The sequence below is a fragment of the Balearica regulorum genome, chromosome 1 (genome assembly GCF_011004875.1).
Source record: "Balearica regulorum gibbericeps isolate bBalReg1 chromosome 1, bBalReg1.pri, whole genome shotgun sequence".
NCBI classification, from domain to species: domain Eukaryota; kingdom Metazoa; phylum Chordata; class Aves; order Gruiformes; family Gruidae; genus Balearica; species Balearica regulorum.
Genome location: NC_046184.1, coordinates 68,989,362 through 69,016,797, shown reverse-complemented (window position 1 = coordinate 69,016,797; position 27,436 = coordinate 68,989,362). Strand labels below are relative to the sequence as shown.

Genomic DNA, 27,436 nt, shown 5'->3' with positions numbered 1-27,436 from the left:
CTTAGACATTACATGTTCTTCCAAAGGGCTCTGAGTTAAATGAGACATTAATCAAGTCACACTATGTCTTAAGAGTGAGTGAAGCAGAATCAGTTTATATCCTTTCCTTCTAGGTACCCATTTCCTCCCAAATGACCTTCGATTTTATTTCTTGATTTATGTACATTCAAACCCCTTATAATTGAAGCTCTCTTCTCTTGCTGTGCGTACTAAACCACTACCTTCTCCTCCTGAAAGTGCTGTTCCTGCATCTTTTCTTATTGCTCCCCAGCATGAAGGCTCCTCAATGTGCTGCACAGGGCTCTGCATGCCTGTAGCTCTCTTAATAAGATGCAGTGAAGATATGGACCCTAAGCAACTTGCTGAGGATGAAACAGGACACCATCAAAGGCAGAAATCTGACTCTGGAGGGCTAATTCCAAACTCCTGCCCTAACCACTTACAAGACCTTGCTAAGGCAAGAAAGAAAGCAAGCAATTTGAGGATTTAGGTGGTTTCCTAGGAGCTCACTGGCAATGACTCCAAGAGTTTGAGGCTCAGACAAGAAAATTTAGTCCTTTTTGGGTCTCTGTTTCATAAGACAGAGGATGCCCTATAGGGGTTGCAGTTGGCTTTTTCCTCAGGAGATCCTCTTCGACTACAGTCAAATTCCATTTAGCACAACATCCAAGGCCCTAATATAATTTTTAAATTTTACCACTTTTTTTTTGGCTCAGCTGGCAGTATAATCCTGGCACAGTAAGCTAGGGTTCTGCTGGTCTCTGCTTTCCCATGCCTGAAATGTAATGCAGTCACTCCTGAGGCAGAGGTGTTTAGCTGTGAATCACAGACCAACCTGCTCTTTTAGAGTATCTCATTAATACATGAAGCCAGGTTTTCATTCAGGACCAATATCTTTCATTGCAGCAGGCGACAGAATGCAACAAAGGGGACAAGCTGAGCCCAAAATCTTGCTGGTCTATGCAAAGCTATTAACAGTCCCTTTGCTTCTCATCTGTCTTTAGACTTACAACAGCACTGTCACTACAATATGACATTAACTCATGCAAATGGAAGCACAGGAGGAGTTTTAGTGAGATGAGACCCTTCAGTCCAAGCTCTTTTGCCGCCCTTGGATTGGAAGATCAGTGGCAACAGCAGTCAAAAAGAGGCCCAGCTCTGCAGCCACCTTGCACAAGGTGAGCCTTCTTTGTGTTTCTTCCTTCCCCTGATTGCTGTTTTAGCAGACATTGATCTAAAACTTTTGAGACCATTGTAAGGAATGCGATCAATAATCTGAGATGATACCATGGGAAGCACCAGCTTTCTAGATAACTGGAAACCCTGTTCTCTCCCTGGAAGATATTATTCCTCCAAATGCCTTTACACTGCTTTTTTGTACCATGTGCTGCATATGAGCAACTGGGATCATTTTACACAAGATGTCCTCATTGTTGTATTCCAGCTCAGCATGCTTTGGTATGAACACCACTCAGCTACCTTTGTACCCTTGCAGTCAGCAAGCTTCTTACCTTCTGTCTTGATCCTCAGTGCTGTTCTGACCAATGCAAAGAGAGTGGCATTGAACATGACAGTCCCATCACTGTTCAGTGGCATATTCATGGAGACAAGGCGCTGTGGAGTAAGGAGAAGAAAGAGAACAATCATACTGCTGACACGCAAACTGAAGCATGCTCTTCCTTATGCCCTCATGATGCCCTCCAGACCTGCCACCCCTCTTATATGAGCATCCATGGTCTGTGGATTTCATTACACAATTGTAAAAGTACTTGTCATATCCACTGATGGTCCCAACCATGGTGTGTTTGCCCTGGGGTCTCTCTCCCATTGCTAGATACTCTGCTTTCTTCAATGTGGCTATCACTTTCTAACTTACATTTTCCCCAGCAGCCAGTGGGCATTTACCTACAGTGTATTACATGGACAGAGATTTGTTCCAGTCCCCAAACCATTTGGCTTTTAAATGACAGCTTTTTTTCTTATCAGGAGCAAACTGATTTCTTCATACCTCATGAGGCACTTGCAAACTGGCCTGCACTGAAGCCGTGCCTGGTGCAAATGAATATAAACAGAGTCAGAATCTTTCTTTTAGATGACAGGCTTGAAGAAAGGGGATTAGCTGAACCTGAAAGCTGGTCTGCTTTATCCAACTATTCTCCCCTCTGCCTTTTGAAACAAGGCGGTTTCTGCCCTGCAGTAATTCTGTAAAGCCATGTAGGACAGACAGCGAGTGCTGAGTACTGTTGCGGCTGTAGGGTGAACTTCAGTGAGATCAGCGACATATCTGAGACAGAGGTGGCAGAGTCACCGGATCTTAGGTCCTTACTTCCGTCTCAGGAGGCAAGAGACATGAGGGACTTGGTTTGAACTCTTATGCTTTCAGGGATGGATTTTGTTCACGCTCTGCCTTCTGCCACGTTCATGCAACAGGCCTGGTTCAGCACTAAATTGGAGGAAAGGGTGTCATCCCCCATCACTACCACTGCAATCATAGACTGGGAGGATCCAGACTGCGACAACAAATGATTGCTAGACAGTAGATTGAAAGGGATCAGCAGTAGGCCACAGAACTCATATATTTTTGTATACATGCCCCAGGCTCTGTATTTTGCTCTGAGACTGATATAAAAAAAAATAAAATACAAGCATCATATACAAACTCTGGGACTTGTGAAGAGATGAACTTCAAGTGAAGGAAGCATAAAGTTTATAAACATGTCATTATTCACTACAGAGAGTCCTTTTTCAGAGCTGGAGTGTCACAACCAAAGAAATGAGTGAGACATTTTCACAGAACATCTGTCCTTGCCCTTCCTGTATTTTAATACCATGCTCACCTTGCTGTTTAGCATCTGTCAGTTATGTGAGCAAGAACAAGACGTAACACTAGGTTTTTGGTGCAATGCTTAGTCCAAAGAAAAATCTCAGCGATCTTTTACTTGCCCTGTTATTTCTGTGTGTCCTAATCTGTCTTGGGATGTGTGTTTGATACCACAAAGGTGTGTGGTTGATTCAGTGTTTGATATTCATAGAATCATAGAACGGTTTGGGTTGGAAGGGACCTCAAAGACCATCCAGTTCCAACCCCCCTGCCATGGGCAGGGACACCCTCCACTAGATCAGGTTGCCCAAAGCCCCATCCAAACTGGCCTTGAACACTTCCAGGGAGGGGGCATCCACAACCTCTCTGGGCAACCTGTTCCAGTGCCTCACCACCCTCACAGGGAAGAATTTCTTCCTAATAACTAATCTAAATCTACCCTCATGCAGCTTAAGGCCATCACCCCTTGCCCTAATCACTACACTCCCTGATAAAAAGTCCCTCTCCAGCTTTCCTGTAGGCCCCCTCTAGGTACTGGAAGGCTGCTCTAAGGTGTCCTCAGAGCCTTCTCTTCTCCAGGCTGAACAAGCCCAACTCTCTCAGCCTGTCTTCACAGGAGAGGTGCTCCAGCCCTCTGCTCAGCTTCTTGGCCCGATTTGAGAGCTGTAGTTAGCATGGATGCTCTCCTAGCCAGAGAGAAGGCCTGCGGTGCGCTGATGTCTCTGACTAGAAGACAACCCACCTGCTGGTGACCCTCCAGCCCTCGGCTAGGTTGTTGCCGCCCGGAGGAGCCCGGGAGCGGCGGAGGACGGCCGGGGGCGGGGGGAGCCGGTTCAAACACCTGCTGTTGCCGGCTCCGCCGCGGCGGGGCAGCACAGGCCGCCGCTCCCGCCCCGCCGCCGCCGGGACCAGAGCCAGCCCCCGCCCGGCGGGCAGCGAACCGGGAGGCGCCCAGGCTGTGCGGCAGGTTTGGCTAGACAACGGCACCGCGGGCTATTTAGGTGCTGTGTGACTGCCAGCCCTCCCCGAGCCGCAGCGTGCCTTACTTTGCAAGCGACGCGGTGAGGGCAGAGCTTCCCGAAGCCCAGGGGGGGCTGAATCCGCCGGAGCAGTGTCACCACGTCCAAGTGTTTGATCCGTCCCCTAAAAAAAGAAAGCACAGTGAGAATCGCATCCTTACCACCTGCTGATCCGCCCCTCTGTCTTAAGGCTATAGAAGGCGCAGAGGGTCTCCTTTTTTCCCTGGCGCTTTACCTCCCATATAAATAGCCCCGAGCCACTGTCTTTTGATACGTGTTTATGCTTTGGGCTGTCACTGGAGCCAGCGCATAACAAAGTGCCGAACTTCCTCCACAGCAGCAGTTGGGTTTAAGTTCTGTAAATGGCGTCTCAAAAGAACAGTTCTCTCATGGAAGGAGGAGGGCTACGAGAGCCAGAAGTGGGGCGTCAAGCATGGGACATGGATGGGGAAGAACAAAAAAAGAGCTTCCCATTTATAGACGGGAAGGAACAGGACGTCATCTGGACCGAACGGCTATCTTTTATATATATGGCTCCAGCCACTCCATCTTGCCTTCAAACAAGCACAAATAGTAGCATCTGTTTTGTTAACAAACAGTATGTTTATTAGAATTCTGTGCTTATTCCCTATCCATACTGAAAGTCTCTCTGGCCAGTAACCATGGATGGGAAGAAGGGTTTCAATTTACTCTGATGAAGTGGCATGGCCTCACATGTTGCAGAACCTGAGCCCAAATTAATCTTGACACTATGTCTCCTAAAGAGATCTGCTTTTAGTTTACACCAAGATCTCCTTCCACAGTTTTTGCATTATGAAGGGGGCTTTGCAATTACAATTGTCAACTGTACTGTAATGCCACAGGGATCTAAATGCACTTTAAGCCTAAGCATGGGCCAAACAGAGCATATAATACTGAATGTCAGTTGAGCCCTTGTGTGAGTTGTTCTTGTGTAACTTTAAATCCCTGCAAGTCTGCTGATGTGAATAACCCTGCAGACAGTGTAACGCAGCCATGTGAAGGTGCAGGTTGTGATGGGCCTATATGACATATGACAAAACGGAGACTTGAGCAGCAGCTCTACTGTGAGTAGAAAGTCAAACAGAAGACTCACAGCTTAATATCCCAAACACATGTAACAATAAACCAACCCTCTAACCTCCTTTGCTCAATCTCCTGCTGCCTCTCCCTGAACAGTCTTATCCCCCCCCAGCTGAAAGTGAAGCAATGTCCTGTCAGGTAACAGTGCAGCCTAAATCCTGATATTTTTGTGTGTATCTTTGCACTGCTAGCTTATGGATTCACCAGCAATACCTTGTGGAGGTATCTATTTTAGAATTTTTGCACAAAAAACCCCCAAAACATTCCTGCAAGAGGAACATGGCACTTACTGCACTGGGTCTAGAGAACAGGAAATAATGGACCTGTTCTCCTGAGGAGTTCTGATATCGAGGCTTAGTTACTTACTTGGCTTCAGGGTCATACTCTGCCCAGATCCTTTTAAACTCATCCAGGTGGTGTGGTCCTAAAATGGACCAGTCCCGTGTCAGGTAATCAAAGTTATCCATTATAACAGCTACAAAAAGATTGATGATCTGCAAACAAGGATAGAGATGACTTGATGGATGAGGCAGGTAACAGTAGACTTTACCGGGTTCTCCATTTACGGTCTGGATTTGGACTCATAAAACTAGGAAGCCATTGGGGTTGGGTTCTCTGTTCCTCCATGCCACCCAGTTTAAATGGGAAGATCCCAGAGGCGGGATATTCTCAGCAGGTGACATTTTTCACTTCCCTACTGAATGGATGAGGCCCAATTTTGCTGAATGCTTAGAGATGCTATGATGGCTTTTTATTTAGCTGTGTCTTTGCCCACCTGCGATTTATCCTCTATAGGCAGCAAGGCTGAGATAAAAGTCCTTTCTTCTGGCCCAAGACCAAAACTTTTAAAATGTTGCTGCTGTTCGCTGGGAGAGTTTTGTGCACTGATGCCAGCTGCAGAGCCTGTGCTGTCGCTCTGAGCAATGCCGCATTGCCAACACGGAGCAGATGCAAGTGGGATATGTGTATTCTCACAGTCATTGCTGCTGGCAGGGGAGGAAAAACCTGCTCAGCAGCCAGAAGGAAGGTAGGAGGGAAGGTGGGAAGTGTGGCTGAGGCGTTGCTAGCCTCAGCACAGCCCACAACACACTAATTTGGTTTTCTCGTTGAGAGGGAGGGGGGAAGAACTGTGCACAAAGGATTTGGATTGGAAGCAGAGCATCCCCCAGAGCTGGAGGGAGGCAGGAATGGCAGTGACAAAGGGGGTGTTGTCACTGAAAGGGTGCTGCTGGGAAAGACCTCATAGGGACACCGCCCCTTTGAGATCATTCCTCCGCTGCGCAGTGCTGCTATCTATCTGGGGAGGCAGGGGTTCAGTGTGACAGAGGGCAGGTTTCAGTTTCTGGGGTGGACTCACCAGGAAGGCACAGAGCATGTAGAAGCTGATGAAATAGAAGACAGCGAAGCTGCTGCCACAGGAGTGATCGGCTTCGGTGGAATTGGCTGGCTCCGACTCTGGGTCACACTTCTTGTCTGGGAGACATGCCAGCATGATTTCCTGCCAGGCCTCACCGGTGGCACACCTGGGCATGGCAAAGGGCAAGGGAAGACAGCAGTGACCTTTGATGTGAGAGAGACTGGCACAACCTCTTCCTGTTCCCATGAACATTAATGGGAATTTTGCCACTGAGGTCAATTAAGAGCAAGTTAGGCCAATGGCCAGGCTTTGACATACACTGGCATACCCTGGTCCTCTTTTTGGCTTTGTTGCCATCATCAGCATGTTGTTCCTGACTGGCTTTGCTTAGTCTGGGTATGGGGCTGTCATGCTCCAACCAGCCAGAGTCATCAAAATCTGCGTGACATGGCTATGGACTGCACGAAAAAAATCCTTGAAAATGAGGAGAGCGTGTTGAATTTATGCCAATTCCCCATCCCTTCAGCACCCCTCCCTGGCCCCGGCACACCTGGCCACAGCTGGAGCAGGCTGAGCTAGGCATGGCCATGCCAAAGGATGAGTGGGAGTTCATGTCCCTTTCCCTGCTAAAATAAGCTGGAAGTCATACTGGCTTGATTTGAACAAAAGGATGAGTTTGTGATGCATGTCAGCATTTGAGAGCACTGAAAACTAGCTATCTCCTTTCTGACTAGTGGGACTTGCCTCCCTCCCCAGCACTGAGTGTTGGCCAGTGTCAGCTGGCAGGATACAAGGCTTAAGGGACTGGTTGTTTCATCTGAGGTAACTCCTAGGCTCCCCTGCTAAGGGACAACATGGTTCTACTCACCTCATGAGCATGACATGGTAGAAGGAGGTAAGCTGTGCCCAAGAGCAGAGGAATCATGCTCCCAGACTGACACCATCCAGAGCTGCAAGATACCCACCTGAAAAGCAGCAGCACTGCCTGGGGGAAGGTCTGGAAGTTGTTGTTGCGGTTGATTTCTGTGGTATCATTCAGCGCAATTTTACCAAACACCTGGCAGAAAGCAGAGGTCTTTTCAGATTAGCCCTGCAAAATCCCCAAACCTCTGGTCACCTGTAGCTCTTGGCCTCACCCTGACTCTGATATTTAACAGAATCTGTTCTTCTCTTAAAAAAATAATTTCCACAGGTCTTTCATATTTGCTGTTGCTTCCCTTGCTTGTGCATTATCACCGGAAAAGCACTGATTTTGTATCAAGAGGCATCTTTGTTAAAACAAGACATCCTTCCTTATTTCATATACCAGGAATACATGATTAATACACCTTATTTTAACAAGAACTTATATGGGAAGGGGTTCCAGCTGAAAGAAATCAGTAACACAGAAGAAAAGGCTCCTTCCTTCATTGCTTATCTGTCTTCACCAGGAAGAAATGATAGCAAAAGACCAACAGCTGCAAAGCCTTGAGCTTCCAACTCTGTAGGGTGCCTTGGATCTTCTCAAAACAATGTAAAGTACATTATGTTGGATCTGGAGATTGTCCAAATGCTTGCCCTTCTGGCAGCCACGCTTGTCACCAGTGGGTGCTTCAGGCCCCCACCCAGAATGCAGCAGTGTGAAGATGATGACTAGATTTGCCCAGACAAGGATGGCTTACAGCTTCCTTCCATACCCAACCAACCGTCGCTGCACCAACTAGTTCATCCAGCCACAGTGTGAAGTCCCAACCACCAGCAAACCTTTTTAGAGGCCTGCTGTCGGATCACTTCGATGGCCTGCCCCCATCACTTCGGATGTGAAGTCCCCAGTGCAGGAGAGTTTCAGGCTTCTTTGACAAAGTCTTATATAGCTTTGGTACTTTCGGGCACCGGGACTGAGAGCTTAACAAACCTTGCCTGGCAGAAAGGTCTCTGCACAGCACAGTCAGTCAGGACTATTTATTCCCTATCGATAGCAACGTGACAGAGATCTCAAGGACTGAGAGCTGTAATCTCGTAGCCAAAACGAGCAGCAGGAACAGAGCAGCTCTGAGAGAACACGGAGCTTCTTTTCAAGCAAATGTCACCGATAATTAACATCCCAAGAGAAACAACGACGTGGAGAGAAGCGCAGGGACAATGGCGGGGAGGCCATGCCAGATGGGAGGGAGGGTCTTTACATGGCAGGCTTTCTTCAGGGGTTCCTCATGGACATGTGGGCCTTCCCCAGCCCCAGCCACCCCCCCCGCCGCAGGTAGCAGTGACAGCCCCAGCTGCACTGAGGAGGAGCAGGAGGACAGTTTAAATGCTCAGAGGCAGTTTGAGCTGAGGCAGCCTGTATTTTTCATTTCAGGCAAACACAGGCAAAGGAACTTCCCATGCTGGAAGCCTGATTTTCCTTTGAACCCTGCAGCTTCTCTCACACACGAGGCACTGGTGGCAGCTACTATGGATACTTTGCATCAGGCACCTACGAGGAGTTGTCGGTGGTAGTTCCTCTCTCATGGCCTTTCCAGTCTGTGCCTCCTGGGCCATGATATGAGTGGCTTCATCCATCAGCATCAATTTGGATTTTTCCACTTGAGCACATTAGGTAGCGAGGCTTGACTGTTGTTACGCTCCAAGTCAGGGCAGTAGCTGAGATAAAGTGGTAGGTCTCCTTTATGGGGGAAATTCTTATATTTTCATCAGAGCTGGTACATCTAGTCTTTCAAGGTAGCTGCTTAATGGAGTGAGGAAGAATTTTCCTTCCTATGTGTCCCTGTATGTGAGGGAACTCTATGTGTCAGCAGGTTCAAGAGGGCAGCACAGAAAATGTCTGAGATGCCATTCGGACAAAAGGTGATAACAGGTCTGTGGGCTCTAAGCAAAGAGGGAAGATGAGAAAAGCTGGTTTTCTCATTGGAAGACAGGAGGGCAGGAAGCGATCTAGTAATCTAGATCAATGTGAAAGACAGATGTATGTTCTTCAGGCTGCTGAGATGATTTAAACAGAGGCTTGAACATAAGCCGAGGCTTAAATAGCCAACTTAGAACTGACAGAAAAGGGAATAGAATTACAGAATAAAATACCTAGCCTTGGCAGTGCCCTCATCATTGTAGACCCCATATGCATGGATGCTCGGAAGCCATTTTTAATGCTTTGTGTAGCTACGTAACACTGGTGTGATACTCTCAAGTGATTTTCTGAATAGCACAGGTAATCCTGTAAGATCTTGGCCATTTGAGCAAGTTAGGTATTAAAGGCAAAACTGGCAAGTTTACAGTATGAGCCTAGTAGACTAAATGACAGCTATAATTACCGGGGGCAATTGAGATAACCTGAGATAATTCAAGAAAAGATTATTTTTATTTTTCAGAGTGGGGCAGAGTAGATGGAGTCTGTGAAAAGATGTGATTATAATAACAGGAAACAAATTAAAACAAGGTCACAGAGGTCAGATGAATTTTGTTACAAATTCTGCCGGCATTATGAAACCAAGAAGCCTGTCATGTTTGACGACCTCTGGAAGCAATTATGCCATGCCTTTCTATACTTTGGTCTCTGGTCCCAGATGGCTGACTTGTCTGAGATCTTTGATTAACACCGAAGTGGAAAGTGAAGCTTAGCTTGAAAAGCAGCACGGCAAACGAGACTGTGCCTATATCACATGCTTTCTTCAATGGACTGTATGCAACATCAGTTCCTGGCACAGATGAATGCTCATGCCAGTTCCAAATTCATTTCACAAACTGAATAGGATATTGTATTGATGCAGCTTCCTGAAGAACTGGCACAAACACGGAGTATTGGTACATTGGGTCTGATCCCATATTTACCTTCACGGGTATAAATCAAAAGCTGCCTTTTACAACTCAGTGGAAGTTATGTGTGCGTGAAAGTGATGCGAGAGAAAAATTTGGTTTGTTCAATGTAGCACGGCCATACGCCCACTGAAACAACTATTTTGAATCAATGAGCAAGGCAGAAAATCTCCTTTGCCGCCACCGCTGTGAGAGTGCGGAGGGCAGGCATGGTCCTTCTACTGTTTGTGTACAGCATTCTGCCATTAAATGTATCAGCTTTTGTGCGGGTTGTTTTTTTTTCCTTTTTTTTTTTTTCCCCTGGACTGTTGTGCTCCTGTTGGAAATGCAAAGGCTAGCTGCCTGTGGTTAGCTGGTGTCTTACCTTACTGGGCGAAAACATTCTTGTAAGCCCCTACAACCACACATTGATCTAGTTACTTTGTAAGTCAGTTCCCAAAACTCTTAACAGGAGAAGATAGACACAGTTGAGCTTTTTAGCATCACTTACCTGCATCCCGATAACGGCGTAGATGAAGAACAACATCACTATTAAAAGAGCCACATAGGGGAGAGCCTAGAAATGAAAAAAAAAAAAAAAAGAAAAAAAAAAAAGAGAGCACTGTGTCTACATCAAGCCCGGCACTCTGGAGCCTGGTTCATGCTCCTGGCTTTGAGAAACTCGGCAGAGGCTGGCCCCAAACAGGGAGTCTGTAATTTGGGCAGGTGGCCACTAGATGACTCTACAGGCCCACGTTTGCTTGCCCTCCCCACCACCACGCTGGTGCCACCCAGCTCAAGCAGGCTCTCACTGCTCCCACTCGTGATGGTGTAGCTCTGCTGCCTTCAAGTCAGTCCTGCTCTTGATGGAGTGAGGAAAGTGAGGGGAAAACCAGTGTCTACAGCTGCTTACCAAGAGGAGAAAACTCTCATAACCAGTACTATTGTGGCACTAATGGCAACGTGAATTTTTCTGGATCCGGTCTGGTGAAATAAAAAACATACCAGCTGCCAAGAGCCAAATTCAAGGTTTCTGCTACAATGGCTGGTACCATCCTAAGTGCCTAAAGCAGCATCAGCTCTGTTGCCTGTTCAGTGTTAGGTGTCTGTGATGGTGTCTGCAATGCACTAAGTGTCTGTGATCAGCTGCTGAAGAGGAAATGCAGAGCCCTGATAGGCAGAGCTGCCTTGTAAAGGAGAGGCCAGTGCATCAGCGAAGTGTTGAGTGCTATCGGTTTCGTCTGCCACTAGCAGGAATCAAGGGCACAGCTCGGGACCTCACAGGCTCAGGCTTTTGAGGAGGAATTTTCTACCCTCTTGCTTTTAAAATATATAGTGCTCAGACCAGAGATTTCCAGACCTTACTTCAGAGGCAATGGGCAGACACATTCATCCTGAAAATATGAGTATAGTCCCTGGTCTGGATTTTGAACACCCTGTTTCACAGAGTATAAAAAGCATACAACATTATTATTATTATTATTTTTTAATATAAGGTTATTTAGACACTTTAAGTTTATGCCTAAATTCAACAGGGCTAAATCGTATAGGAAGAATCGAAGTAAAATTTTCATTGACCATATGGAGATTTGACTAAGATCTGCAGAAATTATCTCAAAGAGATCTGAATATTAAAATGGCAAAACTTCCAGCCTTCAAACAATGTAGTCATCATCTTGAGGTTCAGGAGCAGGTTCCTCTGTGTTTTATGGGGTCAGACAAATCTATATGGTTACCCTACAATGTCAGTGGAGATACACCAGCTCAGAATTGGGCTCCAAACATTTTGTAATAATCTAGTTGGGACTTGATACACACAAGACCTAAGAAGAGCTCCTGGGATATCATCCAGACAGGACCTGAGGCGCATAACCTTACCCGTTCTTCTGTCTTTCAAATGGGGATGGGAAAAGAGTCTTCTCTCCTGACTGTCTGGCCCTCCACTTTCTTTCCATGTTCTTCTGCTCAGCCCACTCCTCTCCACTGATGCACCTTCCTACTCATCGCTGCTTATTGCCCACAGCTCCTTCAGCTCCCCACCTCCCATATTGCACTCTTCTGGCTCTGTCCTCCTCTGTCTCCATCCTTCCCTGGCTTTACCACTTTGTCCTTGTGATTCCCACGGCCTTGCCTTGCCCTCAGCACCCCTCTCACTTCCTACTCCTCCCACTCACCAGCCTGGGCTCTGTTGCTATCTCTGCAGGCGGAAACCCCGCTGAGCATTTTCCCACAACACACTCCTCCGATGGGTGCCCCAACTTGTACGCAAGCACCGTGCACCATGCACCGGGCACACAGTAGTTACAATGGGATCTGAACTCCAGCGCAAGTTCGTTGCTTATTAGGCTGTCCTGTGCGAGCAGAGACACTTCCTGGAAGCATGTGGGGACACAGAGAAGAGCCCTTGCCAGACAAAGTCTGCAGGGATCCCAGATTTTGGCAGTGGGAGTGGCTGAGTTAAGAGCTCTGCACAATGGCTATTCTTAGCTACCAAGGGAGCCTCCCAGTAGTTGCAAGAGGAGGAGCTCTGAGCAGAGAATACCATGTTACAAATAGCTAAAGGCTTTCAAGGGAAAAGACAGTTGCTTGCAGTGCTGTTTTCCCTCCCCTGCTGTGGAAGATACGTCCCTTGGTACTTTCTCTCATCACCCTACAACCCTGCCTAAAAGTGACTCTCCAATCAAAGAGGTCTGAAGGTCACTGGAGGGAAGTACCAGGCACTCCCTTTCCCATCGATCTGATCCTTTCCAGCTAAGAGCCATGGCAAGCTGAGCTCAGGATAAGAGCGAGCTATTACTAAAGAGGCTGGAGGGGCACAGGGGCAAGGGGAGGAGAAGCAGGAACTGGAAAGTGTGACTCTGTCCCCTGCATCAGGGATGGCTGAGCTGTGCCAAGGGAATGTCATTCCTATGCATACAGACAAAATGGTTCCCACTGGAGCCACTCAAATAACAACCTGGAAGTTAGCAACTCTGTAAGCAATGGAAAAAGTCCCTTGTGGTACGGATGTGTCAGAAAACTGCTGTGCAATATCAGATCCTCTGGCAGTCAAGGAGTGTGCAAAATGACAGTCCTTTGCTTGAGCCTGGTGGTCTGGCTACAGAGACCACCTGAGAGCTGCAGTGGAAAAGGTCCAGATTGAATCCCTGGTGTACACATGTGCTACTTCTGCTGACAAAGACAGAAGTCGTGGTGCTCCACAGCACTGCAGGCTTTGGTCCCAGCTTGTGTTGTAGCCGGTGAGGTTTAAGTTTTAAAGTGTGGATCAGTCAATACAAATGCTATTGACCATTTAAAGCATCAGTTTGAGAGATATGTGGTTGCTGTTTGAAGACCTGTGTGTTGCACGAGTTACTGTTTCATGCTTTTGTCCAGTGGTGTGTCCTGCATCTTTTCTCGTGATTAGACCACCATTTGTATTCCTGTGCTGTCTTTCCCTGACACTTCCTCCAGACCTGCCCCAGCTAACATCCAGGTTGTGCAGGTCCAGTAAATCCAGGTCAGGCACTTGTAAAGTGCAGGAATACGCTATGCTTAATCTCTACCATTTTTCTATATGTGGCTAGGTTAGGGGCTGGTTTGGAAGCAGTTTTTCCAGCAAATAGTTCTCTCTTGGTGTTCATTTTTCCCCAGAGGTGATGATTCTTATCCAGTCTGGTCTCCTTTGCCTTCCTCTATCTACTCTGGTACTCTACCTACCACTGAAATGCAACCTGTTTCCAAGGCAAAAGCAGCAGCAATTTAATAACTTGGCATCGTTACCAAGGCAGAAGGTGTGGGGCCAAAAAGGTGAAATTCTTCCTGGATGAAAGCACGTGGACCACACATCCCTAATACTGACTGGAAATTCTCAAAACAAGGCTTAAAAGAAACTTAACTGAGACCCACGCCTTCCCCATAGCTGTGTATTTTGCTTAAAGCAACAGATATAAAATACAGCTAAAACAGAAACAAAAAAAAGAGGAGATTGAAGGGTTACAGACAGGCGGTAATTGAGTTGAACTGAACTATCAAGGCTGTTCAGGAAGGTCTCAAGCAATTACTCATACTTTAAAGATAAAACTCATACTCAGGCAGTCATCCCCTGCGAGCCCCATTTCCTTTTGACTCCCGTTCATGCCGTGTGTCACTGGTGTGCACAGCTCTGACCAGCAGCCTTTGGGCTCAGGCACATGGGTGAAACCCCTCCGCGAGGGGCCACCAAGGAGAAAAAAAAAGCATCAAGTCTTATTTAGAGATAAGTGAAGGAATACCTGGAAGGACTTGATGAAGGTCCAAAGCAGTGTCCGGATGCCCTCCCCTCGGCTCAGGAGCTTCACGAGACGCATCACGCGGAAGAGTCGGAAGAAGGTGATTGAGATGCGAGAGTTTTCCTCTGCGTTCTGGAAGCCATTGGCACAGAGGCAGGAGTTACAACAGCACGGGAGGAACAGGGGCCCTGGGCCACAGAGGACGCTACGCCGAGAGCTCACTGCACTGTTCCTGGTCCTGGTACCCCTCCCTGGGCTTGCACTGTCCTGGGCACCCCAGGGATGGGCTGAGGCCAGTCAAGCCTGCCCTCTCCCCCATGGTGGTGAGGCTACTCTATGGGGTTGCCTGGACTTTTGGGGATTAGGCACCTGTTATGCTATAAACCCCTCCATTACATCTCCTCCTCACATTGGAAAGATGCAATTCTCCTTTGACATCGTACTGGAGGAGAAAGAAACTTTCTCTTTTGACCTGTCTCAGATGTTTTACCCCAGCAAGCGCCTTAGCCAGCAGTTCTGGTAAATCTGGTGTCGGGCATCAGCCAGGTGCCTCTTGCTTTGCTGGAAAACAGCAGGAGGTCCCAGGTCTGCTCTGGGGTGCGAAACCCCACAGGGGCACGTTGGGCGCTGCCCCTGCCCAGCCGCTGGTGTCACTGGCATCGCTGGCAGCCTCGCTGTCCCTGCGCGGCCATGGCCGTGCTTCTGGGGGGCTGGGCCGTGGTCGCTCGCTCCCGCTGCTCTGTGTTTGGGCCTTTCGCATTTCTCATGACCCCTTTGTATTTCCCACAGTCTGCGCACTGACTTTTGTTTTTTTAAAAACATTTTATTTTGGCTTCACTGCTACTGTTCAAGCGTGCAGTATTTTAAAATAGTCTTTCTTCTGGCCTGCTTTTTTTCTCACAGCATCTGCTTTGTCCCTAAGCATTTTCCCCTGAGCCTGTAACCAGCTCTGACGTTCCTCAGCCTTCACACGTGTGAAGGCATTATCCATCTGAGCGCTGCCGTGGTGGCAGGCTCACCTGGGCCTCGGCAGAGGACCCGCGGGCTAGCTTAAGGGAAGGTGAGGCACAGAAAATGCCGCGTTTCCCAGTTCATTAACCCCCTAAAATACTGTGCGAAGCCTGTGGAGCTGGTGGTTTCCACTAGGAGCACTGTGGGAATGTGACCTCCTGTCACAGGGGGAGATAACACTGTCACCCTGCCACTTGACCTGCCGTGGAGCACAGAAGTGCACAGAAACCCCCTCTCTGTCCCCACCCAGGCTGCAAAGACTGCAGTTTGAGTCTAAATGCCACCGGAAGAGCAACATTGAGGAGGAAGAAACAGTGCAGATCACCCCCGCTGTTAACTACTCACCACTGTGTAAACCAAGAGAGAACAGACCCTTTGGATTTCCTGTCACCAGGCAGCAAAAACAGCAGCTGCTTCCCTGTCTGCTCCTGATAAAACCCAAGGCACAGGAACCGCCTGGACGTACTTTTCTGGGATTAAACATCCAGATGAGGACATGTAGATATGTGCTGTGTGTGTTCATCTTTCCAACCCAGGATGAGCAGATTGGTGCTCAGCTCCGCCGGCCCCCAGCTGGGTCCGTGCCCCAGGTCCTGCTGTGCAGCCGTGGGGGCACACAGGGACCGTAGCTGCTGTGTGTGTGAACCCCGCTCACACAGAAAGCGCAGTGCTGTGTGCAATAGTTCAGGGTTGCACCCCAGCTGCAGCTTGTCTATCTCTGGTGAATCACCAGTGGATATTTTGGGTAGCTTCCTCCAGTCTGCAGCAAAGGCTGACACTTACTGCCCGTGCAGTAACTGGGTGAAAAAGATTAGAACAGGCTGTGTCAAGGAAAAGCCTGAGTGCTTCCTACATCTCACATCATTCTCATTTTCTGACTTTGACAACAGACTGGGGCCTTCAGTGAATCAGAGGGAATTGCTCTGAGGTGAAGGAGGGAATGTGGGCTCCAAAAAATCAAAAATCATGGTGTTCAATAGCCTCAGCACTACAGTCCCAGAGGGCTACCTATAAGGTCACACACCTCTCCTAATCCTACAGAAGCCCTACGGCCTCCCTTCCACTTTCTCCAAGAAGCTGAACTCCAATACCACCTCAAAGAGAGTTGAGGTCAAAATTTAAAAGTTGCATGGACAGCAGTACTGCTGTGGTTGTGACCAAAAAAAAAAAAAAAACCCAAACCAAAAAGCGTTTTCTTATTCTACCTGCTGCTGCTCTTGTTGGCTTAGCCCTTTGGATGGCAGCAAGTTGGGACATGGGTCTGGATACAGGTTTTAGCATTCCTTTGTTGTTCCTTGCTGAGAGGAGGCAGCTGCTGTAGGCAGAAAATTATGCCTGTCCTCCTAGGGTCCTAGGCAAAATCTAAGCAGCGGATAAAATAGAATAAATTCCTCCCTGACACAAATCTGCAACTTACTGGCATCAAACCACTTAGTCAAAAACAATCAGTGATACCTCAGGAGATTATGGTAATTTTAAGACTAGGTGGCTACAGATTAGCTGATGCTTGAGTAGCCTTGCTTGCTTTCTCCTGGCTTTCATCCAGCTTTTTGAAGGTGTATCCTTGCCAGAGAAGGGAGGTTCTGCAAAGTGGCAATCAAGAGACTGGAGTTACTGCAACCCTGTTGGGGTAGCGTGAGAACTGCCTTGTACACCAAGGCAGCAGAGTTTGTGTGCACCATTGCACGACTTACTCTGTTTTGTGCAAAGTACAAACTTGAATGTTACGGTGAAGCACCTCGTTGAAGAGGAACTTCCGAGTCCCAATCCTTTCTAGTCTGGAGGCCTGGACATGAATTCACATTGCAAACTCATTCAGTGTCACATTGATAGTGACACAGTTTGTTGCTAACAAGAAATCTTACCAGGTCTGGTTCTCTCTTGGTGATTCATTAGAAGGCAGAACGACAGTTAACTTGACCAAAGGAAAGCTCAGGATGCACAAGAAATACACATGTGCAGCATATTCACAGCTTATGTGAACACCAGACTCACACCAATACACGACATGGCAGCTTCATGCACAAATAACTAGGCTGGGCTTGGAGAGAGAACTCGTGATCACGGGGAAGAGAATAAAGGAGTGTGTTAGAAAGAGTGTCACAGAAGCTGGGAGGGTGGTCTGTATTTTCGGTCTTACCATAGAGGAAGAGCATTGGGTATGTTCAGCTGGCTTTAAAGAAAGGCAGACAGAAATAAGCTGTAATAAGTCTCCAATCAAGAGCCCTAGTAAACTAGGTCTTGGCTAACACAGGAGCAACAAAATGGCAGAAGAGGGCAAAAGGGAGTTTGAAAGAAATGCACAAGAGGCTGAGCTTATTCCCTAGGATGCCCAGGATCAAAGCTGGCCATGGCAGAAGTAGGTACAACTCCCATTGAATTTGATGTAAGCTGTATCCACAATCACCACATGTGAATAGCACTCAGTATCTCCTGAGTGCTAGGCATCCTGGCATCCAGGCAGTGGAGGTACTGATATTGTTAAAATGTTTCTTGTATCACTACTATCACATTCAATACAGGGGCTGATTTAGCTCCCCGATCAGATCCAGGCCATGTCTGCACAGGGACCAGCCAGCTTCTAGTGCATCAGTCTGATTTGTAAACCCATAATATCTCAGTGCTAAAGCAACACTTTCTATTTATATATCCCCATTCCTTTACACATAGTTCTGGGTGACAAGGTTGTTGTTACTGAGACAATGGGTTGGGACAGTCTAATGAGCTCTTGGCAACCCTACAACACCCACCGCCAGCTGTGGAAAGTGGGTTGGTAAAGCTGGTCAGCTTGCTGTACCTTCACCCACCTCACAGAAAAGCTCCAAGGACCCAATGGATGTGTCCTTGGAGGCCAAGCTGAGCTGACTTGAGCCCTGGTCATACCTGGAAGAGTGTAGTTGCTGCAAACATTCTGCCTGACACTCCTTGATTAACTTCTGGGGCCATTTCTAATACTGAGAACAATTCTAAAAAACACCCAAGACTGCAAATACCCTTAGGTGTAAGAAGCAGAATTGAAAATTAAATAAAACCAGCTTTATCAGGAGTCATTCAGTTCAATAGTAACATAATTCTTCAGGCCTAACCTCTACCATATGCCCCATATGCCAAACCTGTCTGTCATTACTTCCTGTGACTACATTAGCAAAGCTGAAACTGATGTATTTCTTCTTCTTCCGACAGCAGAATTCACCTCTAGTGCCATGGAGGACTCCTGCAGTCTGCTCCTGCTCTCCAAGGACATGCAGTACCAAACTGGCATTGTATTACCTAAATAAAAACTGTAGTTTGGATGCACAGCCTATTTGGAGATATAGGCAAATGAGAACAATTAAAAGCCCAAGTTTATAATAGTCTTTTGGGTGAACTCATTGGTTCGGTAGTGCCAACTTTCACTGCTTTTATCCTCCTCTCCCACACGTTTGCTCTTGTGTTTTCTTTTCAGATCACATACAAGCAAAAGTTGTCTTGAATACCAAATAAATGAGCTGTGCCCATAGAGATAGTTCTTACAGGCTAGGCATAGATTTTGTGTTGCTGGGCAAACGTCTCCTTTCCAGCAAAGAGTTTCTCGGTCTCATTCCCCTTCTTCTTTATAGTTTTGCAAATCATGTTTTCTAACAACGGAAGGACCCTTATTCTGCTAGTTGCTGCATTCCTGGTAGAAAGCACAAAGCCCCTTCAAGCTAACTGAAGGGAGCACAAAAATTTTCAGCACCTTTCAGGCTTCTCCATCCTTCCTGGCTGACAGCATCTGTGACTGACTGGCTGAAGAAGCCTTGTAAGTTACTGTGGAATATTATACCTTAATTATCATTTTGATATTGTTAATATTTCATCAGAAAGTGTACAAAATAGTAATGTAACAGAGTAAAAAAATCTGTATGAAAGGATATGACTATATAAGGCACTGTTGATACAGGATGCTCAACTCAGAGGAGTTGGTATCATGTTGAAAAACTAGAAACCAAAGGTTCTGACTATCTTTGGCGCTGCCAAGAAAGTGGAAGCTGACTTACTCCTCTCTTATTCCAGCTAACTGGCCTGTGTCTTAAGATGGGTTCAAATATGTAGCAAATTATATCACTACCTACAGTAAAGGCTCAAAAGCAGCACAGGAAAGTGTCCGTTATCGCTGGCAGGTGGTATTTGTACAAACTGTAGCACTGTGGGCTGAGGTTCCTGACATGCTTGTGCATACAGTATTTTGTGCATGAGTATATGAGCGGGAATTCAACCCCCAGCTGCAGGTTGCTGAACACATTTTCTGATATCCACAAATGTTTCAGAGAGGAGCCAAATCCTACCATTTTCCACCAGTGCCAAAAACTCACCGTGCGGACCTGAGCACAGATATCTGAGAACCCATTACTGGGACTTTCAAGTGTGGCCATTCCTAACTATAAAGCCAAGAAAGCTATTGCTAGATTTTCTGAGAATCTTCAAACTTGCAAGTGATGTGGATATGCCAATTTTAGGACAAGGACAGGCACCCAGCACCTGAGAACATAGTAGTCACATCAGTTCACAGGGACGGAGGCACGGTGATAGGTATTTGGAATTAAAGCCAGTGTCTAATGCCCATCCAAAATGGACAGGATTTCATTTCCACAAATCTCAGAACAATGTACAAAAGCAAATCCTCATCTCTCTAATGTCTTGGAAGGAGGTTTGGGAGAAGCTACACCACTGAAGAGAAGGCAGCTTTGGCTGTACTCTGTTTCACTTGCAGTCATCTCTTGCCCTGCATGTGGTCTAACCTGCAAAACAACTTCAAGCATTCTACCCTGCTCTTGTCATTTGAGGCACGAGTAGTACGCATAACTGAATGAGAAAGGGCAACAACAATAACAGCAAGATCGGTCAAGACATGGTGCTCTGCACAATTTCCATCCCAGAGAAAAGGGACCTGAAGTATAAATCACAAACAAGTCCAGGGTATATTCAGAGTGATGTAGAAAGGAACCTGCAGACTAAGAGTGGGAAGAAGAATGTGTCTGTGTAAAGACACTCAATGGGGATGAATGCAATGAAACTGCTTGGGCCATTTCTTTTCCTCCCCCCCCCCGCCTTGTGTCACCATATTAAAAAAAGGTAATAGAGATGCTAAGGAGCAGAAGAGGTCAAGAAACAGAAAAGCAGGTTCTAGAAAACAGAGTAAAGATTCAGTAGGATAAAGACTGAGTGATCCCTGAAGCACATCTGAAAAGCTCCTCAGAATGTTGTTGCCTGCATAGATCTCATTTTAACTATGTTCAACGTGTACCAGAGCACCAATATTTTAAACAGATACATTGCTCCAGCTGCTGCTAAACTGTCTGCATCCTTAAAGCCCCTAGAGGCACAAAAGTGAAAGGCACAGTTTACGCCCATCATGAATTCAGGATCCCAGGTAAGGAGGTCTCTGGGAAAGATGACAGGTTTATTCGATGGGAAGATACTTAAAATCTCAGACCACAGCAATGAATAAGGTAACTGATAGTACTGTGTTTCTGCTAATCATGCTCCACCTGGGTAGGTGGGATTGAGGCTTACTGGCATCTATTTGCAAAGTACATAGCACCTTCAGAAGGGTACAGGGAGCATCAGAGTCTCCGGAACCTCCATACTGACTCACATACCAAACTTGGTGTCTGATCTTGCTGTCAAGTCAAGGAAATAGTTTTTAACAGGTTGTGTTTATGGGTTTCCAAATCCTGATTGTAACATGAATACTTTGGAAACTAGGAAAGGATAAAATTTACACTCCAGGAGAACCAGTTTCAATGTTTCAAGGGCAATATGTAACAGTCAATATCATACAATGTTTATGCTGTAATGTAATACATTCTGAAATTCTGAGAAGGGATAACTTGGCTTTTCAGAGCTGTAAAGACAGGAGCAAAAATATGAGCAAAAAGACTAAAGACTTTGTACCATCATGGTAGTACCAAAGTCCCTTGAAATATCCATGGCTTAGAATATTGTCTGGATAGATAAAGATTTGGAAGAAAACAATAAGGTGTGTTAATAGATAGATTCAAATGAAAGTTTCAGTAGAAAAATCTTGAGAAGAGATATCAATCCCACCTCATCCCTGTGGAACACTGGAGATGGAGGACCATGTTGAAAGATCTGAGTTCCCTGGGGTTTTTGGCTGGTTTGCCGGTAACTATGGCTATCCAGAGCAGCAGCACCTAGAAATGCCTGAAGGGGAGCTTCATTAGGTTTGCACAAAATATATTTAATTAATATATTCCAGGAGGCTTCTTGACTGCAGGGTATGTTTCAGTAGCTGTAGAAGCCTGACTGCCACTGAGATGACAGTACAGGCAGGTAGCATTCCCATTACCAGCACTGTTGATGGTAGTAATTTTTTTCCACCACAGGACACACCAAAGATGATGAGTTCAGCTCCTTCAGAGGATCCAGTCTTTGCTATGAAGTCCAAACTGTTTTTCTTGGTGTTTGAGGAGTTTATTCAATGGGATTTATTCAATGGGGTTTATTCCTTGCTGATAGGGTTTTTTTTTTTTTACTTTCTATCAAGACTTCTTCCATTTGTAAGGAGGAATCTCGCTTTGCAAGACAGAACCCAACCTTCATGTTGTGGACAACTTTAGCCTGGCTTGATCTGGGGAACATTTAAGCAGCCGAATACACAGTGTTATTGTTGCTTTGGTAGTCAGAGTTGTCTCAGTCAATGCAGTGGTACAATGGCAGCCTTCTAATTTTGCCTGGTAGCCCTAAGTTTGAAGAGATGAGAGGAAATCTGTGTTTGAGACTTTGGCACCATGATATGACAGAGTATCTTCATATTTCTCAAGAAGACAAATGGTCAGATGCTTACGTGGCCTTTTGTGACAAGCAATCTATAATGGCATTTCTCCACTGAGGAAAACATGGCTTGTGGATGAAGCTCTGAGGAGACCACTTGCAGTAGTTGGTTGATGGGGATGGATGTCTGCTAAGATGTTTTCTTGATTGCTGTTGACATTTGGAGAATGAAAAGTTACCCATGAAGATGCCATATCTGTTGGAAACTTGTCCATTGGTCTGTTAGCCTTCTCCCATGAGGAAGGGGATGATAGATGTTCGCTTCTTTCTTTTTTCTACTCATTGTGGGAAGGATGCCTCTGAGAATCTGCACTGTAGAGTTCACCTGAGGAGGCTGCAGTGCTGTGTCACTCCTTTGCAGATCTAGGATATCGGTCTTTTCTACCTCAAGTTCTTTGTACCTAGAAGTCCTCCTAGAGTCCTGCCTGCTTCAGCCATACTGCATCCGTGACCTTCTTGGACACAAAATGAAGGGCGGAAAGAGACATTCTGGGGAAATGAACTCACTGTACAAACATAGATAAGATTTTGAAGGGAATTAAAAGCAGTTTCATTAAGGGATACCTGATGAGCAACAGTGATTTGATTTTGTTGCTACAGGGAATAAGAAAGAACTGAAGGGCTGTTTCAGCTGCTTGGCCACTTTCATCTTGGCTGGCTGTAAAGGGCACAAATAGGGCAACTGCAAGCCAACAGCACGACTGTTCTGGAGATTTTTCTTCCACACATGTGGGTCACACACAAGTTGAGATGGGATCTGCAAGGACATGAGCTTCAAGAAGAACAAGAACTTGCCAGGGTATAGGAGAAAAAGAGATTTAGAATTTATCAGTGCCATGGAGACGTGATAAAAGAAAAGCCACTAGACTTTTGCTGGTGTTTGTAGTGTCAAAAGTCTGAAGTGACCTCAGGAGGCTGTCTGAGTAACACAAGTCTTTGTGGAGAGCTGGAAAAAGTCAGGGTTTCAAAGCAACCTGGCTGCTGGCAGGTAATAGCCTGCCATTACACTGGGGAGTTACCATAACCCCCTCCAGAGTCATCTGTCTGCCACTGCTGTGTGTGGTTTTAATCACAAGAACTCTAGAGATAATCCACCTGCCACCAAAGTCTGTGAAGTTATTGTAAGACCAGGCAGACATGTATCTGGTATTTCTCTGACAGGGAACACTACTGGATTGCAGATGGCATAATTCTCAATTCCCACAAGCTCACAGTGAAATCAAATTATTAGCAGGACAAAAAAATTAAAAATAAGCCAGACAAGCTGCTCAAACTCTGCATTCTTCCATTAAGTGTGCAGTTCTTGGAGAATTTCTGGGAATATTTTGAATAAAACTAGCCAGAATTATTTTTTTTCTACAAAAATATTTTCCATTAGAAGAATGCTGATGCTGAAAGTGATATGTTCTGTAGAAACATGTCAATTTTGAAAAAAGTATTTCAGAAATGTAAGACAAATCTCACATTTTCTCCTTGCACATTTCAAATTGAGTTTTCATTTCAATTAGAAATGTTATATAACTATGAAAAAATCAATCCTAGACTCAACTGGTTTTCATTTACTTAAGTAAATGTTTTGATTTTCCTCCATGATTTCTGTTGGAATGATCTTTTACTGAAAATTTTGCAATTTTTCATTTTTATTCCATTCTAAACCAGAAAAAAATGCTACAATTACAAGGAGCTTTTGTGAAACAAATAAACAAACAAAATTTCCAGCCTTCCTATAACAGTAACCTGGGTGAAGCACCAGACTTTTTCTGGATAATTTTCATAAATTGAGGTTTGGTTTTAGTGCCAATGAGAACAGGGCGCCATCTAACAGGAAAAGAGGCACTAAAGGTGTATGATGGCACAAACGGTGAACACCTTGCTTATTTCCCTAGAACATGCCTGAGTTGTTCCAGTATGATGTAACATGCTAATCCTCAGACAGCTCTGCAGAAGAGACTAAAATCTCTTGCACTCGGGAATTAAAATTTTATTTGGTGCAACAAGGGGAATTAGGAAAAATGTCACACCTACCATGAAGTTTGCCATTACATTTCTGCCTGCAGTGACTCATGTGGATCAATAAAGTACCAGCTCATACAAATGCAATATATATGCATTTATACTTCGCATAGGTTCCACGTGATCTCAGATCTTGGGGAAATATTAGCATATCCATATACAACAAAAGTCTATTTCAAATACAGTTAATAAGGTCAAGGTAACTTTTAAAGCAAATGAGTCCTACAGCTATCGTTTTTTTCCTTAATTTCCTATGTATTCTAAGATTTTGAAATTCTAGACCTTGCTTTTCTAATTAGCTTCAAATATGCAAATCATACCAATTTGAATAGCTTATTAATTTCATATATATATATCCATGAAATTGTTAGATGGTAGTCTTATGGTTCCAAGTGCTTAAGGTAAATATAAAGAAAGTCAATTGCTTTAATTTGGTTATGCAGATTACCCTAGATTGACAATTACTGGACAGTTAATGAGAGTCACTTTTTACACAGCTGAAAGCTCTATTTTTTTCCATGACTTTCAGAAAAGCAGAACAATTGGTAAAGTATGTCTATGCAAATTATTCTTCAGTTTCAGGATGTTTTAATAATCCTTCTCATTAGCTCTGGGTAAATGATGAGTTCAAGTCTTATGGTAATCAGGCCTGGGGGGGGGGAGGGGGCTCCTGAGAAACAAGCAGATATTAAACACTATCAGAGATCTAGTGCTTATCTTCAGGTAGAAGTACTGGTCTCATTCAGCAAGGCAGGTGCAGCTTATTATTCATGTTTTGTGGGATAGATAGCCAAAAAAAGCCCAAGAACATCTCAGTAGGAAAGCTCTGAAGATAAACTGAGCCATGAAAATAAATGTCGAAAGGCTACTTGTGTGCAGGACCTTTTACTTTTGTTTTACAGGTCAAAAGACTAAGGATTTTCTGGTTTGAGTATCACCTGAGGAGAGGTTTTGCTGATTTGGACACCTCTACCAGAAGCCACGTGTGACAGAGTAGACTTGTTTCATTCAACTTGCCTTTTCACTTGACCAATTCTTGATCCACAGGGCAAAGGCACCCAACGGAGGTAATCCGGCCGTCCCAGCCCAGAGCAGACTGAGGGGGACAGCCCTGGGAACAGACCAGACCACTGAGCAAGACAGAGAGAGCAAGTGTGAAAAATTAGAGTTCCCAGGTCTCCATCTTTGCTCACCTCTATTACCATCCATGCCAATGGTTTTCTCATTGCTGTTCCTAAGTAATCCAATGCGCCTCACTGCCTTTCCTATGGCAAAGTTAATATGGCTTTTAAACATCAAACCCAAAAGTGTATTTATCACTGTGCTAAAAAGGGCAGTCTTCTTTTCCTCCACCTCTTGAGGAAGATGTATGTACTCTCTTACATTGGTCATTATTGTCTTTTCTTTTTTTCATTGTCTGGAAGGGAAATCTGTGGGGCTGGCTTTGCAAAAGGAGCACAGCCTGTATCTGGTTTTGACTCATTACAAATGACAGTTCTTTCCATATCCAGGCTCTTCCATCCCAAACACCCAAATAAATCCATCATCTTGATTTCTTATCTGTAGCAGTGTTGTGAAAGCACAGCTGCTCTGGAGGGCTGCAAGTAGAGAATGGTCTCTGACACTACGACCGTGACACTGATTTCGATCTTGAAATGAAAAAGAAGAAAGAGTCTGTTCAAGGCATTCATACCAGAGTCGTGGTTTAACCCCAGCTGGTTATTGAGCAGCACGCAGCCGCTTGCTCACCTCTCCCCCCAAGGAGATGGGGAGAAGAACGGAAAAAATTAACTCTATCTCAGCTGAAACCAGGACAACCAGTCCTGGTTACTCTAAAGACATGCTGTTGTGTGCTGTAGAGGGTACAGATTTTTCCATTTCTTGTACTATCCCAGAGCCTGTCTTGGAAAAAGATAATGGCAGCAGAGTTCTCTAAGATGAATTTCCCGAGCCATAGGTAGGCAGGAGCTTTCCTTGTCTCCAACACCTTGCAATACTCCGTTAATTAATGGAGAGAGTAATTAATGAGAGGGTAACATCTACTGGCTTCATCTTTCTTGGGGGCTGATGATTTGAAGAATTAAGCAAACTCCCAGAAGCATGTCCTTCTTCTGTCATTGCGGTGCTTGTCTTCAGTGCATTTGAGCACTTCTACAGCTATTTGTTAATTACTTATTAATTAGCTGATAGGATTCCATGGTGTGGGAAAAGGATAAAGAAGAAGGAAAAATGAAGAACAGATAGAAATTTGTGTTCTCTGTGTCCTAGTGTTACTGCGGTTTCTCTGGGCAGCCTCACTTGCCTAGGGTAGAAAGGAGGCTGGAGACCTTTGGACTTTGTGGGCCTCCATCTGCAAAGAGGTTTGCTGGGAGCTCGGTCTGAAGGGTTTACTGTGATATGGTTGGCAGGAGCGTGTGAATCCAGCAGGAAGCTTCAGAAGCATCTTTGCAACTCCTGTATAACTGCTGGGGAATTACAGTCGCAGTGTTAAGGTCAGAAGCAGGCTTGTGGTCCACAGCCAAATACCCACTCCTCAGTATGATAACTCTTCTGGGGACTAATGGAGCCAGACGGAGACTAGATTACGAGCAGGTTTTTCCAGGGAGGAAGGCAGGCAGTCTACCAGCTCAAAGACTCCGCATGCAGTGTTGCCAGGATCCTTCCTTTGGCAAGCCCAAAGGCTCTGGGACAGGGTAAAGACGAATGAGCCATCTTATGCTTTGATGAAAGTGCTGAAAGAAACTGCATGTGCCATCGAAAACAGGGAAAAACCCAATCCGCCCTCATTCAAATGCAACAGGCCTGTGGACTGCAAGAGACAGCAGATATAGGTGAACTAGTAGCCCCTGTTACTTTTGGGTAATGAACCTCTGCTCAGGGGAGCATAGCCAGAGATCCCAGCAGCCCAAAGAGAGAGCTTTTTATGGACCATTTTCATTTGAGATTTGTAGCAGTTAGTATTTAATTCCCAGGCTGTGTCTTTTCATTACCTTTTAAATTAGAAAGTTATTTAATGTTGATGCAGAACGTTTCCTAGAAGAAAACAGCCTACACAGTCATTCTGGATTTCTGTATGTTAATATGGGATACAATAAAGTCTGAGAGCCATTATGGGATTGAAAATGCCAATCAGAGGCATTATCAGAGCATGTTAGAGGTGGTCGTATGGAGACTGCACCTAGCTGTCACAAAGCTACTGAGCAACAGATTTTTGTTCTACACCTCTTTCCAAGAAACCGTGATTATTGACTTGATTAATTCTTTGGTTAAAAAAAAATTAGTA

General features: G+C 45.5%; 2 protein-coding genes across 10 annotated transcripts in view; one reads left to right on the top strand and one right to left on the bottom strand.

Annotated features, from left to right (window-relative positions):
- Positions 1 to 27,436, bottom strand: part of CACNA1C (calcium voltage-gated channel subunit alpha1 C) — a 487,179-nt gene that overhangs the window by 18,549 nt on the left and 441,194 nt on the right. For 8 of the 9 annotated variants that reach the window (XM_075756906.1, XM_075756869.1, XM_075756832.1 and 5 more), the window contains 8 exons: positions 17,465 to 17,497; positions 14,317 to 14,445; positions 10,575 to 10,640; positions 7,264 to 7,355; positions 6,299 to 6,464; positions 5,308 to 5,435; positions 3,868 to 3,964; positions 1,512 to 1,614 (listed from right to left, as the gene is read on the bottom strand). In XM_075756906.1, the coding sequence (XP_075613021.1) occupies positions 1,512 to 1,614; positions 3,868 to 3,964; positions 5,308 to 5,435; positions 6,299 to 6,464; positions 7,264 to 7,355; positions 10,575 to 10,640; positions 14,317 to 14,445; positions 17,465 to 17,497 (814 nt within the window). The remainder of the gene's footprint in view (positions 1 to 1,511; positions 1,615 to 3,867; positions 3,965 to 5,307; positions 5,436 to 6,298; positions 6,465 to 7,263; positions 7,356 to 10,574; positions 10,641 to 14,316; positions 14,446 to 17,464; positions 17,498 to 27,436) is intronic. The other variant, XM_075756879.1, reaches the window with a different exon arrangement.
- The window catches only part of HDHD5 (haloacid dehalogenase like hydrolase domain containing 5), a 197,254-nt gene that overhangs the window by 69,017 nt on the left and 100,801 nt on the right, over positions 1 to 27,436 (top strand). The gene's annotated exons all lie outside the window — the stretch shown is intronic.